This window comes from Danio aesculapii, chromosome 10 (assembly GCF_903798145.1).
Source record: "Danio aesculapii chromosome 10, fDanAes4.1, whole genome shotgun sequence".
In the NCBI taxonomy this organism is placed as follows: Eukaryota; Metazoa; Chordata; class Actinopteri; order Cypriniformes; family Danionidae; genus Danio; species Danio aesculapii.
The window spans coordinates 3,861,384-3,876,815 of record NC_079444.1 but is presented as its reverse complement, the minus strand read 5'-3'; the positions used below and the strand labels follow the sequence as shown (position 1 = coordinate 3,876,815).

Sequence of the window (15,432 nt, the reverse complement as noted above, 5' to 3'; positions counted from 1 at the left end):
CCTAGCCCGTCACAATCTACTTGCTCTTTTTACACACACACAATGCCGGCGCGACCAGAACAGAGAGGGCGCTGCGGCGGCGTTGACACCTCCCTCACCACCCGCGTCCTTAGTTATATCCGCGAATACCCCCATCCCCCCCGGTCTTTATTTTCAATGGCGACAGCCCCTTCACTCCCCCATGATCCATGTTCTGACAGTCTTTACTGATCCATCCTTTAACAAACCGATGAAGTCTTCTTTGTAAGCATGTAATTTCCAGAAGCCCTAGAACTGCTCAAGGCTGGGCTATATTGCTGAGCTTTCATCTTTGGGTGGACTGTCAATAATATCCATCTGCACAGCGTGATTTCATTCGACCGGTGTCTGTGTGTGTGTGTGTGTGTGTGTGTGAGACTTTTTTTCTGTTAGTGGGCGGGGCCGCAGGTTTCAAATCTCCCGGGTTTGCGCGCACAACTACTTGTGTTTCGTAGCCGCGTCATCACGAAACACCTAATGACTCGTTATCAAGACGACTTGTTTGAAGCACTATGAGTCGACTCTTTTATAGATGAATCAATAGTTTTAAACACTGTACACTTACAGATTTAAGCCTTAGCTGGACATTTCACTTCACTTAGAGCTGTGTTACACACTACATGGAAGAGCATTTTCAAAAACCCATAATATGGGCTCTTTAATCATTTACTAACTCATTCGGAATAATCTTAAAAACTTCCAACTACTCTTATATACAAATGTTTTGTAAATAATGTGATACTTTATATAGTAATGAAAAATCAACCAGTTACAAAGTATGAAAGTACTATTATTAAGCAGATTATAAATGTGGTTATAAGTCAAGAATACAGCATTTGTAGCTGGTTATAAACTGCTTACTAATGTTTATTAATGTAGAGTTAATGCTTAACAAATAATGAATTCACTATTTGCTAATGCTTAATAAATGATTCATAGTGTGTAGTTATTATAAAGTGTTACCGAAATATTTTGTTGCATCAATAGGTGTGGTAATGATGACCACCCGACTAGCTAATCCGGCTATAAATAGTGCTTAAAATGTCACTAAAATTGAATATTCTAATCTCATAAAAAATAGAAAATTAGGCAAATAACTGCAAAAAGGTCCACATTTTGAGCAAAAAAAAAAGAACCACCACCTACAACAGGCTGGCTACAGCCCTGACAGCACAGGTTTACTTTCCATAACACACAAAATAACCATAACAAATCTGCCAGACGCAACACCATTAAGATGGCATAACACACATGAAATATTATTCATTATGTTCAAATAATTTTTTATTAAAGCATCAACAAAGTTAAATCACAGGCAGACATTTTATCAGAAATCCAATTCAGAACAATTGGAGAGAAAATTATGTTTGTTACACACAAAGAAGTATACTAATATATCTGCCATCCTTGGTGTATATGACCAAATAAACAAAGTCATTCATTCACTTTCTTTTCAGCTTAGTCCCTTATCTGTCATAGGTCGCCACAGCGGAATGAACCGCCAACTTATCCAGAATATGTTTTTAAGCTGCGGATGCCCTTCCAGCTGCAACACAGTACTGGGAAACATTCATACACACTCATTCACACACTCATACACTATGGTCAATTTAGTTTATTCAATTCACTTGCGTTTTTGGACTGTGGGGGAAACCGGATGAACACAGATGAATTTGAAATGTTTCAATAAAACATGCAAGAAAAGAACATTAAGGGGGAAAATGTAAATATTTCAATATAATTTATTTGTAATTCAGTTTTAAATATTTAAAATTAATTAAGCCCCCCAAAAAGAAACCAAGCATGAGAACAAAAATGTGTTCAACTAAATGGAAAAGGGCAAGGCAGCCAACAATACAGTGTAGTAACTTTCTCCTGACCCTGAATGCCACAGAAACTCACACAGGTTTCAATGTCAAACAGAAGTTTGACATTTATTTTAAAATGAGAGTCCTCAAATTATGCTAAAAACATAGTATTAAACAAAAATAACAGCCAAATATTCAACAAGGAATCTCGAAAAGTACTTAAATTGTAGCACAAAGGCTTGTCTGGGGCAGGAAAAGAAAGTGTAAGCAGCCTCAGCCAGGTACTGTTTGACACAATCTCTCTTTGTCCTCCGCTGCTGCATTTACCAGCCAGACCTGCAATTAGACTCGCAGACCCACACATTTCAGGCCACACCAGATTCAGACCACTAGATCCAGCCTGATTAGTTTGATTGAATAAGGTTGATTAGTGTTACGGCTGTGGCTAATGAGAATGTGCACATATATAGCGCCATTCTTGTGACTCGGTACAACAATAAATACTGTTTATTCGTAATAGTAGGGAGTATGTTTGGGGTGGCTGTAGACTTTATAAACGCAACAGGTTACTGTCAGGGGTAGGTTTGGAGTGGGTGCAGACATTTTTTGAAACACAGAAAGCTACTGTAATAGGTGGGTTTAGGGTTAGGTTTAGAGTTGGGGTGTGTGTAGCTGTTATTAAAGCACAGGTGGTCAGTTTAGGTTTAGGGTTAGGTTTAGGTTGGGGTGTGTGTAGCGGGTAATGAACACAACAGGTTACTGTAAGGGTAGGTTTAGGTTGTGGTGCGTAGCGGTTATTGAAACATAACAGGTTACTGTAAGGGGTAGGTTTGGGTTTAAGGTTGGGGTTAGGGTATGTGTAGCTGTTATTAAAGCACAAGTGGTCAGTTTAGGTTTAAGGTTAGGTTTAGGTTGGGGTGTGTGTAGCGGTTATTGAAACACAACAGGTTACTGTAAGGGTTAGGTTTAGAGTTGGGGTGTGTGTAGCTGTTATTAAAGCACAGGTGGTCAGTTTAGGTTTAGGTTTAGGTTGGGGTGTATGTAGCGGTTATTAAAACACAAGTGGTCCGTTTAGGTTTATGTTGGGGTGTGTGTGTAGCTGTTATTGAAACACAACAGGTTACTGTAAGGGGTAGGTTAAGGTTTAGGTTGGGGTTGGGGTGTGGGTAGCTGTTATTAAAACACAAGTGGTCCGTTTAGGTTTATGTTGGGGTGTGTGTGTAGCTGTTATTGAAACACAACAGGTTACTGTAAGGGGTAGGTTTAGGGTTAGGTTTAGAGTTGGGGTGTGTGTAGCTGTTATTAAAGCACAAGTGGTCAGTTTAGGTTTATGTTGGGGTGTGTGTGTAGCTGTTATTGAAACACAACAGGTTACTGTAAGGAGTAGGTTTAGGTTTAGGTTGGGGTTGGGGTGTGTGTAGCTGTTATTAAAACACAAGTGGTCCGTTTAGGTTTATGTTGGGGTGTGTGTGTAGCTGTTATGGAAACACAACAGGTTACTGTAAAGGGTAGGTTTAGGGTTAGGTTTAGATTTGGGGTGTGTGTAGCTGTTATTAAAGCACAAGTGGTCCGTTTAGGTTTAGATTTAGGTTGGGGTGTGTGTAGCCGTCATTGAAACAACAGGTTACTGTAAGGGGTAGGTTTAGGTTTAGGTTTAGAGTTGGGGTGTGTGTAGCGGCTATTGAAACACAACAGGTTACTGTAAGGAGTGGGTTTAGGTTGGGGTGTGTGTAGCCGTCATTGAAACACAACAGGTTACTGTAAGGAGTAGGTTTAGGTTTAGGGTTAAGGCTGAGGTGTAGCTGTTATTAAAACACAACAAAGTGGTCAGTTTAGGTTTAGGTTTAGGCTTAGGTTGTGTAGTCGTTATTGAAACAGAATAGGTTACTGTAAGGAGTAGGTTTAGGTTTAGGTTGGGGTGTGTGTAGCTGTTATTAAAACACAAGTGGTCAGTTTAGGTTTAGGTTTATGTTGGGGTGTGTGTAGCGTTTATTAAAACACAACAGGTTACTCTAAGGAGTATGTTTGGGTTTAGGTTGGGGTGTGTGTAGCTGTTATTAAAACACAACAGGTTACTGTAAGGAGTAGGTTTAGGGATAGGTTTATGTTGGGGTGTGTGTAGACGTTTTATGAAAAGCAGCAAGTTACTGTAAGGGGGAGATTTAGGGTTAGGTTTAGGGTTGGGGTGTGTGTAGACGTTTTATGAAAAGCAGCAAGTTACTGTGAGGAGTAGGTTTAAGGTTAGGTTTAGGGTTAGGTTTAAGGTTGGGGTGGGTCTAGACGTTTTATTAAACACAGCAAGTTACTGTAAGGTTTAAGTTTGAGGTGTGTGTTAAGTCATACGTCGATTCAGAGATCAGCCAAAAAGGTGTTGAACACTTGCATTAGACCATCATTAAATCATTCCACCAGAAATACTGAAATATGTTTGTTATAAAAACACATAGATCCACTTCAGGCATGTGTTAACCCCCTGGTGGTGTAGAGGTTAGTTTATAATAGATTTATGTCCCATCCCACACCATTTTACAGCATAGAAGAGCCAGGATAACATTTAAAACCACTCAGACTGTTTTCATCTGACTAAGAAAAAAGGTCATATACACAGAGGATGGCTTGAGGGAGAATAAATTAGGGGGCAATTGAAATTTTTGGGTGAACTACTCCTTTATGTCATGTTAAAAAATGACTTTTAATTATAAATCTCTCTCAGATTCATTGAAGAGCAAACTGCTCTTGCATTGAAGAAATTAAGCTTTCAGTGACTTAGGGGTTGTTTTACATAAATAATCATATCAAAAAAGCTACAACATACACTGTAAAAAGTGAAAACTTAAAGAAATGACTCTTCTTACAAAATTGAAAGAATTAAGTAATTTCAACCTAATTTATTGCAGTTTCAGCAATAAATTAAGTTTAAACAACTATTCTAAATGTGGTTAAATGTATATTTAGACTTTTAGATTTAACTGGATTATCAAGTAAGGCTTCTCTTTTTGTTGATATCGCTGCATGATTTCTGCTGCTAGTTGTGTATAGTAAACAGAGCAGGTTAATTGTTTTCCTGTAACTCCACCAGGACTGTGTGGAGGATGAACAAATTGATGGATGGTTGCTTGAAGCTATGATACTGCGCTTCATGAATGAGTGACTGGTGTTGTTGGTTTTTTTGCAGGCAGTGAGAAGGCGCGTTCAGTACTGCTGACGGCAGAGAACGGACTCTATCCTTCAGTGACTGCACGGTTTTCAGACCCTCTGGTGAGTCTAACGGTGATCATATTCACGGGGCCTGCTTCCTGTTACTTCGGTCTGCTCGAGAAGGTTTATAAGGTGCCTTTAAACTTAAGCCGGGAAACAGTCATAACTTAGAATTGTAGTTTCGTTTAATTTTTAAATGTATTACATGTAACTTAAGACATGTAACGTAGGATTCGTATGTTTTTGATTGTTTGTCTGGAGAATATTCCTGTTGTCTGTTTATTATTGGACTATAATTATAATCAACTAATGCCGAGTTCAGACTGCATGATTTTCAAAGTAGTCGTGTCACGAATGTTTTCACGCTGCATGACTATCTGGGTTAGCGTTCTGTCAGTGCTGTGTTTACACTGTAGGATGGATCGGCGACAGGAGAGTTCACACTGCATGACTTTACAATGGGAAGAATCACAGACAACTTTGTCCAAACTACGTCTCACAACCAAACGAATGCGAGAAGTGACATGGAAACAACGCGAGGTCACGTTTTATATCTTTCGTTATTAACTATTGGAAAAAGAAGGCTTTAGCTTTAGAAACGTGTGTTGCTCACCCGGCTTTTAAAGAGAATTAACAATATCTCCTCAACTTTTCTTTACTTTTCGACCTGATTGTGATATTGCTTAGATGGCACGTCAAACAGAAACAGTGCTCCTGCCAAATTTACACTAGTTTTTCCTCAATTTCCTGGGTCCAAAAAATAAACTGAACATGAGAGCTTTTAACTTCTCCCCCAGCTTCCTGCTGGCCTGCAGGTACTCTTACTAGTGAATCCTCTCATTGGCTGTAGGTGATCGCCGATGTTAATTTCAATCAGAACTCATTTCACATGGCATGATTTAAATCGCAGACAGCTCCAGATATTTTCAACCCAGGCTCATTCTGAGAACGTAGTCCCGTGGACGTTTCTGGAGACCGCGAAATACGTAGCCGGGAGTACGTACGGCTGCATTTCATTTTTTTAAGCGAAAGCTGCGGGGCGGTGTGACGCTGTTCCTTTCTGCGCTTGCCGGCCGGCCAGCCGGCCGCTCGCCTCCGTGTGGAGGGCTTTCCCACTGCAACCAGTTTGTCCGGTTAGCTCTTCGTGTACTCTGGCGGACTCGAGACACAGAGAGGGGCTGACCACGACAACGACGACCGGGTTCAAGTCCGGGGAAGAGCGGTTCCAGAAATCAGGTAAGAAAACAAAAACAAAATCCAAAAAATGAAGCGAACAAATTCATCACAGGGTGAGAATGTGGTCAAAATCTGAAAACGTGGTAAAAATCAGACGAGGGCTTTTCTTTTTCTGGACGGCTTTTGTGAATCGTCGTTGGTTGGGTTTAGGGACGGAGGAGGGTGGGTCAGCCGATTGGCCGGTCGCACGATCAATCATTCTGTCATCCAGGCAGACAGGCGGAAGGTCATTCGACAGCGGCCTCCAGCGGGTTTACGCGAGAACGGCGCGGGAAAAAGCTCGCACAGCGGCCTCTCGCAGACTCGCGAAAACAAAAACTGCAAAAATACGTACCTCCCGGGACGTATTTCGCGGTCTCCTGAAACGTCCCCGGGACTACGTTCTCAGAATGAGCCTGGGTTGGATATTTTAGCTTGCCAAATATCTTACGGGTGTCAACGACTCATCAGCGATTCTTTCATATCGCCTCCTTGATAGTTCAAACTGTGTGATTGTTACTCACGTGAACAAGTACCGATTTGCCTGTAATTTCCAGCATTTGTCTGCGATTTCGCAAAACCTGTCGATGAGTCAAAATCAGGGCTAAAATCATGCAGTCTGAACTCGGCATAAGGCCCAATCCCAATTCTATTTTTGTTCCCCTTCCCATTGGCCCTTGAAATATAGTGTGAAAGGGAAGGGCTTCAAAATTTATAACTAAGAAATGGCACAGCACTACAGCTCCAGCACATGCCATCGGGATCTCTTGCTTCATATGAGATCAGACGATCGTGACTGCTGTAGTTATTCCAGTTGTGCTATTTTTTGGTATTTATCTTCAGGAAATCATAAGATATCATAGCCATCTAATGTGGCAATAAGATCATAAATATACTGTAAAAAACTCATTCCCAGCCACTAGACTTTTCTGACAGGGGATTCGAGTGTCATCGAGTGACAGAATGTTGTGGGACTGCTTCACAGGACTTATTAAAAGCAAAACAGCAGAGTTTGCACAAATAGACTACTGTTAGTTTGTTGGATCATGTCGCCTTTGCTTTTGCTCCAGTAATTTTATGTAAAGAAGTATAATGCTGTGTATATGTTTTTTATTATAGTTCCCTTTTGTCAATTTGGTCAAGCCTCCTGTGGACAGGTGTTGAGAATTAGCAAGTTTGCTAAAACACTTAAACAAATGCAGTTGGTTGTCCAGTGTAATTGTGATGTCCATGTGAAATAACTAAATAAATTAAATAAATAAATAAATAAATAAATAAATAAATAAATAAATAAATAAATAAATAAATAAATAAATAAATAAATAAATAAATTAAATTAAATTAAATTAAATTAAATTAAATTAAATTAAATTAAATAAAAAAATAAAAATAAAAATAAAAATAAAAATAAATAAATAAATAAATAAATAAATAAATAAATAAATAAATAAATAAATAAATAAAATAAAATAAATAAATAAATAAATAAATAAATAAATAATTATGGATTATGGATAGCGAAATTTTGCTGTTTTTATTTTAGCGTATTTTTTTAAAGCATGATGGTAAAACACGAACGTGGTTATGAATATATTAAAACATGTGCTTGTTTGTTGTAAAAATTTGTAATAGTGACAAAAAAAAAAATACTAATTTGTGGATCTCCTGACTCACGGGTGCAACCATCCTGCCGTTGCGGCTGGTGTATTTTGGGAAATTTTCTTACCTCTTGGTTTCGAGTGTGGTCCTAAAAAATCTCGTTTCGAAGGGCTATCTACCCCTTCCCCTTAGCCCAGGGGTCAGGAACTTTTTTTCAGCAAAGAGCCATTTCATAATTTTTTGGCAAATAGATTTTTTAAAGAGCCTTTGGGGGGGGGGGGGGGTGTATATAACTAAACCTTTTTTACTCAAAAATAAACAAATATGACGCATCACAATGTATGAAGATAGGAAAATTCATGGAATTTTTGTTCTTTTCGCCATCACTTGCCATGAATGTTGTGTGAATTTACGTGCGCAAGGTTACCATAAAAATGTAAGTTGCTTGCCCCTTATCGCTGTTGTGATTCAAGTTAATCCACAGCACCACACATGCACATTGGTTGAAACATAATTTTATTGTAAAATGAGTTCTTATACATTTTTCTGTAAAAATACAGTAAAAAGGGGATTGTAATTGTATTTTCAATAGGAAACTGATTGCTGAATTTTTTTAACTTTAAAATATTATTGAAGGAAGACAGCTGGAGAGCCACATATCTTTGGTCAAAGAGCCACATGTGGCTCCCGAGCCATAGGTTCCCTACCCCTGCCTTAGCCCTACGCCTTCAAGCTAAAGAGGATTGGGACAAGGTAAAGGGAAGGGCTAAGGCAGAGGCGCAAAAATGGGGTATGCAGTATATGCAGTGCATAGGGGCGCCGCACATGGGGGGGGCGCCATTGTGCCAAAACTATTTTTGAAATGAGCCTTTTTAAAAGTTTCAAATAATATTGAATAAATAAATATATTTGGTAAAAAAAAGTTTATTTGGCATTTTATACGAGTTTAATATTGTATTTTATTAAATAAAAATAAAATAATACCACCCCTCCCCCTCCGTAGACCAGTTGATTAATCTGTTATTCAGTTACACTCACTTGTTTAAAATGGAGAGAAGAATGAAGAGGAGTGGTGCCCAAAATAGAAAACGAAAAAAAGAACATGTAAAACAACGCCTTAAAATGAAATCTGCTATGTCAAATTGGATAATCAGAGATTGGTAAGCTTATACTATTATTAACATACTATTATTCACCTTCTGTTTTTGGGAAAAAGTTCATAAATCATAACCGCCACCTAGCCTGGGCTTTACCCAGGGCCGGAGCGAGCTGAACTGGCGCTTTAGGCGAACGGCGATCACGCCGCCCTCAACCCGTAATGTTAAGTGAAAAAGAAAGTTACCGGTTCGCGAGGACCGGGGGGTTCGCTGACGCCGCCCTCTCTATTCTGCCGCCTATACTGTAGGTCGCCTCTATAGACGCGCCGTTCCTGCTTTTACCAAACGTAAGAGCAGAGGAGGTGGTTTTGTCCAGGCAGGGGGACACCATGGCTGCGTCCGAAATCGCATACTTCCATCCACTAAAGTATGTAAAAACAGTATAATTCGATGGGCTAAATACATATACCTGGCGTAAGACCATGTGACTTTACGGTAGACGTTTGATAGTCGCAAATAACTTTTTTTGTGAAGCATATAACTGACAAGCATACTGGGTTATATGATAACACATGTAAAAGTCATAAAAATCAATCAATAAAAAATACATTACATATGGGGAGATCCATCATATTTAAATAATTAGATTGTACAGATAATTATTATTATTATTATTATTATTATTAGAAAGGTTTTATGGCCTTCTTGTATCTTGTAATTGAGGTCAAATAATTATAAAATATTTTAAAATCTTTACAGAAAAAAATAAAGGAGGAAGTTATAGACATTACTTTAACCTGTATGTGAAATTTCCCAAGAACAATTATCAACTTCAGAGCAATATTGAGTGTATTATAGCCAGTTTTACAGTTAAAAAAAAGAAACATGCATTCGTCAAAGTTAGTTATTTCGTAAAATGAATTAAAAAGCAACCCTGAAACCTGTTTACAAAAATCATCAGAAAATGTACAAGTACAAAATAGATGTAAAAGACTTTCAGGCTCAGTGTTACAAAAAGAACATTTGTCTAATACATATATTGCAGGGGTAGAACCTGTGTAATTTTTTTCAAATTAATTTCTTTTACCTTATTTGGGAGTAAAAACTTATTACTTGTTGACCAAATATCATCTACAAGAGGTAAAATAACAACGAATTCCAGTCAAACAGCCAAGTTTAAAGTGTTCATGTAGATGTAACTGTTTAGATTAAATTAAATAAACTGTCAAATCACACGAACAGTTGAGGTCAAAATTTAAGAAAACAAAATTTTTTATTTATTTCATTATTTTACCAAAATAAGAGGATCATACAAAATGTATCTTTGTTAAGTTAACCTGAATATATTTCAGATACAAGAGAAAGTAATAATTGGTTTAAAAATAATTAGCGCACATAAAAGTTGCCATCCGCTGCGTAAAACATATGCTGAATAATTTGGTGGTTCATTACACAGTGGCGAGTAATAAAAGGACTAAGCCAAAAAAAAAAAAAAAAAAAAAAAAAAATGAATAAATAAATAGTGACAGTGTGAATGTTTTTAATACTATATTTTTAATAGTTTAGTAGAATTTTTTTTTGATTTTTTTTGTTAAATATCTGGTCTATTTTCTCAGCCATGAAGATGGGGAGGGCAATGACAAAATAGCAGTAAATGAGTTCAGAGCAGGTGAAGAGAACAGGTAAGAAAGGGTCAGATTGTATATCTATTTTAGTTATGTTAAGAAACATTGTAAATTAAGTTATTCTAGACTTTGCTGATTAAATGTTATAAAACATCTGTTTTGTTTACTTAGTCATGAAGATGGTGAGGACAGAGAGCAAGAAAATGTAAATAGAGCCAGAGAAAAGAACAGGTAGGAATGGCCCCACAAAAAATAAATGAATAAATGGTAGGTCAGGGTTTTGCAAATTTAGGTATTGTTTGTCTTGCAATTTTATTCAGCAGGAAAATCTTGACAAGGTCTTCCCAAATTTAACAGTGGCATTAAGAGTTTTCCTAACAATGCCACTAACTGTTGCCTCTGCAGAAAGATCTTTCAGCAAACTGAAACTTATAAAAACATACCTTCGTTCAACTATGCACAATGACCGCTTGTCACAGCTTGCAATCATCTTCATTGAAAACAATCTAGCAAGGTCAACCTCATTTGATGAAATACTTGACAAATGGGCAAGTACAAAAGCACGGCGTGTTAAAGTGCAGTAATCATTCAGTAAGGAAATTAAGAAGAAATTAATTGAACTTTTACCACTAATTGTTCAGATTTGTAAAATGTATTTGTTATAAAATATTGTTTACAGCCAGAACACTTGTCTATGGACTTCTTTTATTTTTGTTTGTATTGTGTGTGTTTAGATGTGTGGTCTTGGTTAGCCCTGCATCCTCACAAATTTTGTTTTACGTAAACTCTTAGGGGGTGGGGGCGCAAAACTTGATCCCGCATACCCCTCAGTAAATGTGCAGTTGCGCCCCTGGGCTAAGGCAGGGGTCACCAATCACGGTCCTGGAGGGCCGGTGTCCCTGCAGGGTTTAGCTCCAACTTGCCTCAACACACCTGCTTGATTGTTTCAAGAATATCTAGTAAGACCTTGATTAGCTTGTTCAGGTGTGTTTGATTAGGGTTGACGCTAAAATCGGAAGGACACCGCCACCGGCCCTCCAGGAACAAGTTTGGTGACCCCTGGGCTAAGGGGTGGAATTGGGATTGAGCTTAATTCTCATTAGATTATAAGTAGACTGTTGGGGTTAGGGTTAAGGTTAGTGTAAATTGACATGTACTTGCTAAGTTTATTATAGTCATTAAAATGTCTGTTGAAGGAGCAGTAACAACAGATATTAAGCAGAGAGTGTACTAATACTCAAAAGAATCATCAAAATAAAGTGTTACTTTGCACTCTAAATTAAAGGTTGACCAAATATATTTTTTTAACCCCCCCCTCTTTGATATATTGCTGAGGCGGTGTGTTTTGACTATCCAGACATGCGTGATGAAAACATTCCACAGATGCCTTGAAGTCTTTTAACTTTTCCTCTAATAATATATCCCCAGCGGGACATTGTTGCACAGCTTAATTGTTTTAGAGAATGTGCAAAAAAAAAAAACAGAATAATGCCCTGGTCTTTCAGCAATTCACTGTTGACCCCCTGCGTTTTTTGTTAGCAAGAGTGGAAACAAAGGCAGGATGGGGGCCAGATTGAATAGGAGAGCTGTAACCCGAGCAAAGCGCCCGACTCATTGTGATCAGTTCCTGATTGCACTAGAACGAGACAGAAACGTCCACAGAGCCCCAGCGCTGCTCCAGTCATTCATTATTCAGCGCGCGTGCTGAAAGAGAGAGGAGCGCGCGCGCGCGTGCGTGAATGCGAGAGTAAACCGTGCGCGCACAGGGCGATCAGCGAGAGCTGGACGCCAGTAAAATACACTCGATGCGTTAAAGCGCTCAATGTCAAAGTTGCTGCAGCAGCGCGTGCGTCTACCAGCGATGCGCTGACGCATTTACATCGCACTGACTCCTCTAGACCACAACACTGGCACAGTGACGGTTTCATCTTACAATCTGCTGCTGAGGAGCTGATGGACACTTGATGCTGTCCACTGGTTGAGAGGTAACCTTCCTATTTGTATCATTAGACTTGTGGTAGTTGTGTGGTAAATGTGGTAAAACAGCAGTTACGTTATGAACCTCTTCTGTCTAGGAACATAATTAATGAGTGTTATTTAATGCAATAATACTGTATATTACGCTGCATGTCTCCCAGTGCAGGTGACCTCTTCATTATCGCCTGCAAGATTGCTCCTGTTGTAGGAGAATCTCATTGTTGAGCTTTAAAAATGCAGACATATCTTGCACATTCATTCAAATAATATAAATAGGAGCAAACCAAATTAAACCTGCATATACCAACGGTATATGTACCTATTATGTACCTATGTCAGTCATCATGGATCAGGTGTAGTTAAAGGGATAGTTCACCCAAAAAATAAAAATTTAGATTTGAACATTCCACCCGAGGTGACTTTCGTTCTCCATTAGAACATTGAAAAGATTAAAAAAAACATGATCCTGATTCATAAAATACAAGTCATTAGCAAATGAAACTTCAACAGTTGAAAAACATACAGGCAAGTTGCGAATTAATGATGGGTTTCAGGGGATTAACTCCCCTAATTAAGGTTTGATCACCCTGAAGGACGTCAAAACAAGATGTACAAGGGGGCGGGGGGGGTCAGCTCTTTTGAATCTGAGAAAAAGTTCACTCTGCTCTGTATTGTAAATAATAATGTTAATAAATAAAATAATAGATATCCAATTGACCACCCCTATAACGGTTCATACCATTGTGAATGCATAATCATGCCAATAGGTCTATGGTAGAAACACAATCTGAAATCTGCAGATTTAGAGCACAGATAGGTTCACAAAACTGATTTCTCATGAAATAGATGTTTGTTTCTACATAAAACCTAAAAGTAAAGTCAAATTTGATGCATGGGTTGTATAGTATGACCTAAAGTAAGATGAAAAATACATTAAAATGTCTTATGAAGTAAAATTATTAGACTGTTCAAGAAACGGTTTTGTTTTTTGTTTTGTTTTTTACAATAATATAACATTTAAACAGATTGTTTCATTTCATAAGACCTGCATCATCAGGAGCCACAGATATTAATATAGTTTTTCCTGTATATGTTTTTTGATTCTCAATAACTTTGAGAATTACCAGTGATCCACAATATCATCTAAAAAGCTTCTTTAACCTCCTAAGGCTTGAGTGTCTACATACGTGGACAGCACTTTTTAGCTTTTAAGTGGCTATTTAAAATACTTTGAATGTTTTATATTTTCTTGCAGACATACAGTGTCATCCTGCAACTGTTTTGCAGCTTATGAAATGTCCCAAATACTGTTTTTAACTGTCCAAAATGGAGAAAAAACGTTGTTTTTTCTCTCTGACAGTCAAAGAAAGTTTAAAAAAAATGTCTATGTTAAATTTGCATTTAAAAAAATTCAAGAAAAAGTGTTTATGTAAATTTGGACCACGAGTCCACATATATTAACATTATTTTTCTCTAAAAGTACATCGTATCAAAAGAAGACAGGTTTTTATTCTAATTAGGTTCTAATAAGCCCAAATAACAAAGAGAAATAAAAAATGCATGTAAAAAAACACTTTGGGCCTTAAGAGGTTAATACTATATTTTTAAAAAGGATGCTTTGACGGTGAATAAATAATGTTAATTTTAGGGTGTACTGTCCCTTTAACACGCTGATGGTTGGTGTATTGATTATATTTGCACTGAAATGTCATTTGAAGGATTCCCTGAAGCGCATGTCTACTATAGAGTGTATGATCATTATTAGTAATATTAGTTTTTATATTTGTTGTCTTGTTGTTGTTCTGAAAGAGCCACTGAAAAATAGCTGTATTGTAATGCAACATGTTAATCTGCTCACTTTGTGCATGGTGCACAAAGGAGAATCAGGTCGAATGCAGATTCTCATACAGTCAGCATTCCTGAGGCACTGTGATCCATGGGCAGAGCGTGTACAGTCTGGCACAGATGCCCTCTACTCATTCAGGTTTACTGTAGAGGGGAAACTGATGGAATAGACTATCAGCATACAATATAATTTCTGATGTACATTGTGGCTTATTCTGGCAATGTAGTAGTGTACATTGAAAAAGTGACATGCAATTATTGGTGCAGCAGGTCTAGCCACAAACAGCTGTACAGAAAACACCGATAAAAATAGAAGTAATGACATACTTTGAGTCCGTCCACCAATTTCAGCCAGTTTATGGTCTTTTGGGGGCGGGGGTTGTAAATGGTTTGTGAACTGAAGACTGTATGTGATCTCTAGGTGAGCTAGCTAAGGCTAAGGGGCTGTTTCACCTGCTCACTTGTATGTGTGTTTTGTCATCAGATAGCTCTACGATTGTGAAAAGATCAAGTGTAAATGGCATCCCCATCCGTTCGAGATATAAATCTGATCATTCACATATAGAAGGGGGCATTCCAGATGAAACTGGACAGGTGTAAATACATCTTGGTTTTGAAACTACACTCAACTCTTGATAGAATTTTGGGACAACTTAAATCCACTTAATTAACTTAATTTATGTTGGGACAACATGAAGGAATTATTTTGTCAGCAGCTAGCTTCTGCAACTCTCATATGGTCGCCAACTGAAGCTAAGCAGAGCTGCGCCCGGTCAGTACCTGTATGGGAGACCACATGGGAAAACTGGGTTGCTGCCGGAAGTGGTGTTATGAGGCCAGCAGGGGGCGCTCAACCTGTGGTCTGTGTGGTTCCTAACCAAGCGGCAACCTCCCGCTCTCCCTCGGGAAGCCAATACGGAAGTAACTGAAACTGCAATTCATCAAAATTCCACTAGTCCTGGCTCCATAATAGAGCAAATTTCAATTGAGCCCACTGTTAGAATGGCCAACTTTACAGCAGAAAAAAAGGTGTTTACAGCCTGGTACAAA

At 38.2% G+C, this 15,432-nt stretch overlaps 1 protein-coding gene across 2 annotated transcripts in view; it reads left to right on the top strand.

Moving 5' to 3' along the window:
• The window catches only part of LOC130235750 (A-kinase anchor protein 2-like), a 232,012-nt gene that overhangs the window by 131,313 nt on the left and 85,267 nt on the right, over nucleotides 1–15,432 (top strand). For both annotated transcript variants that reach the window (XM_056466200.1, XM_056466199.1), the window contains exon 9: nucleotides 5,002–5,084. In XM_056466200.1, coding sequence (XP_056322175.1) covers nucleotides 5,002–5,084 — 83 coding nt within the window. The remainder of the gene's footprint in view (nucleotides 1–5,001; nucleotides 5,085–15,432) is intronic.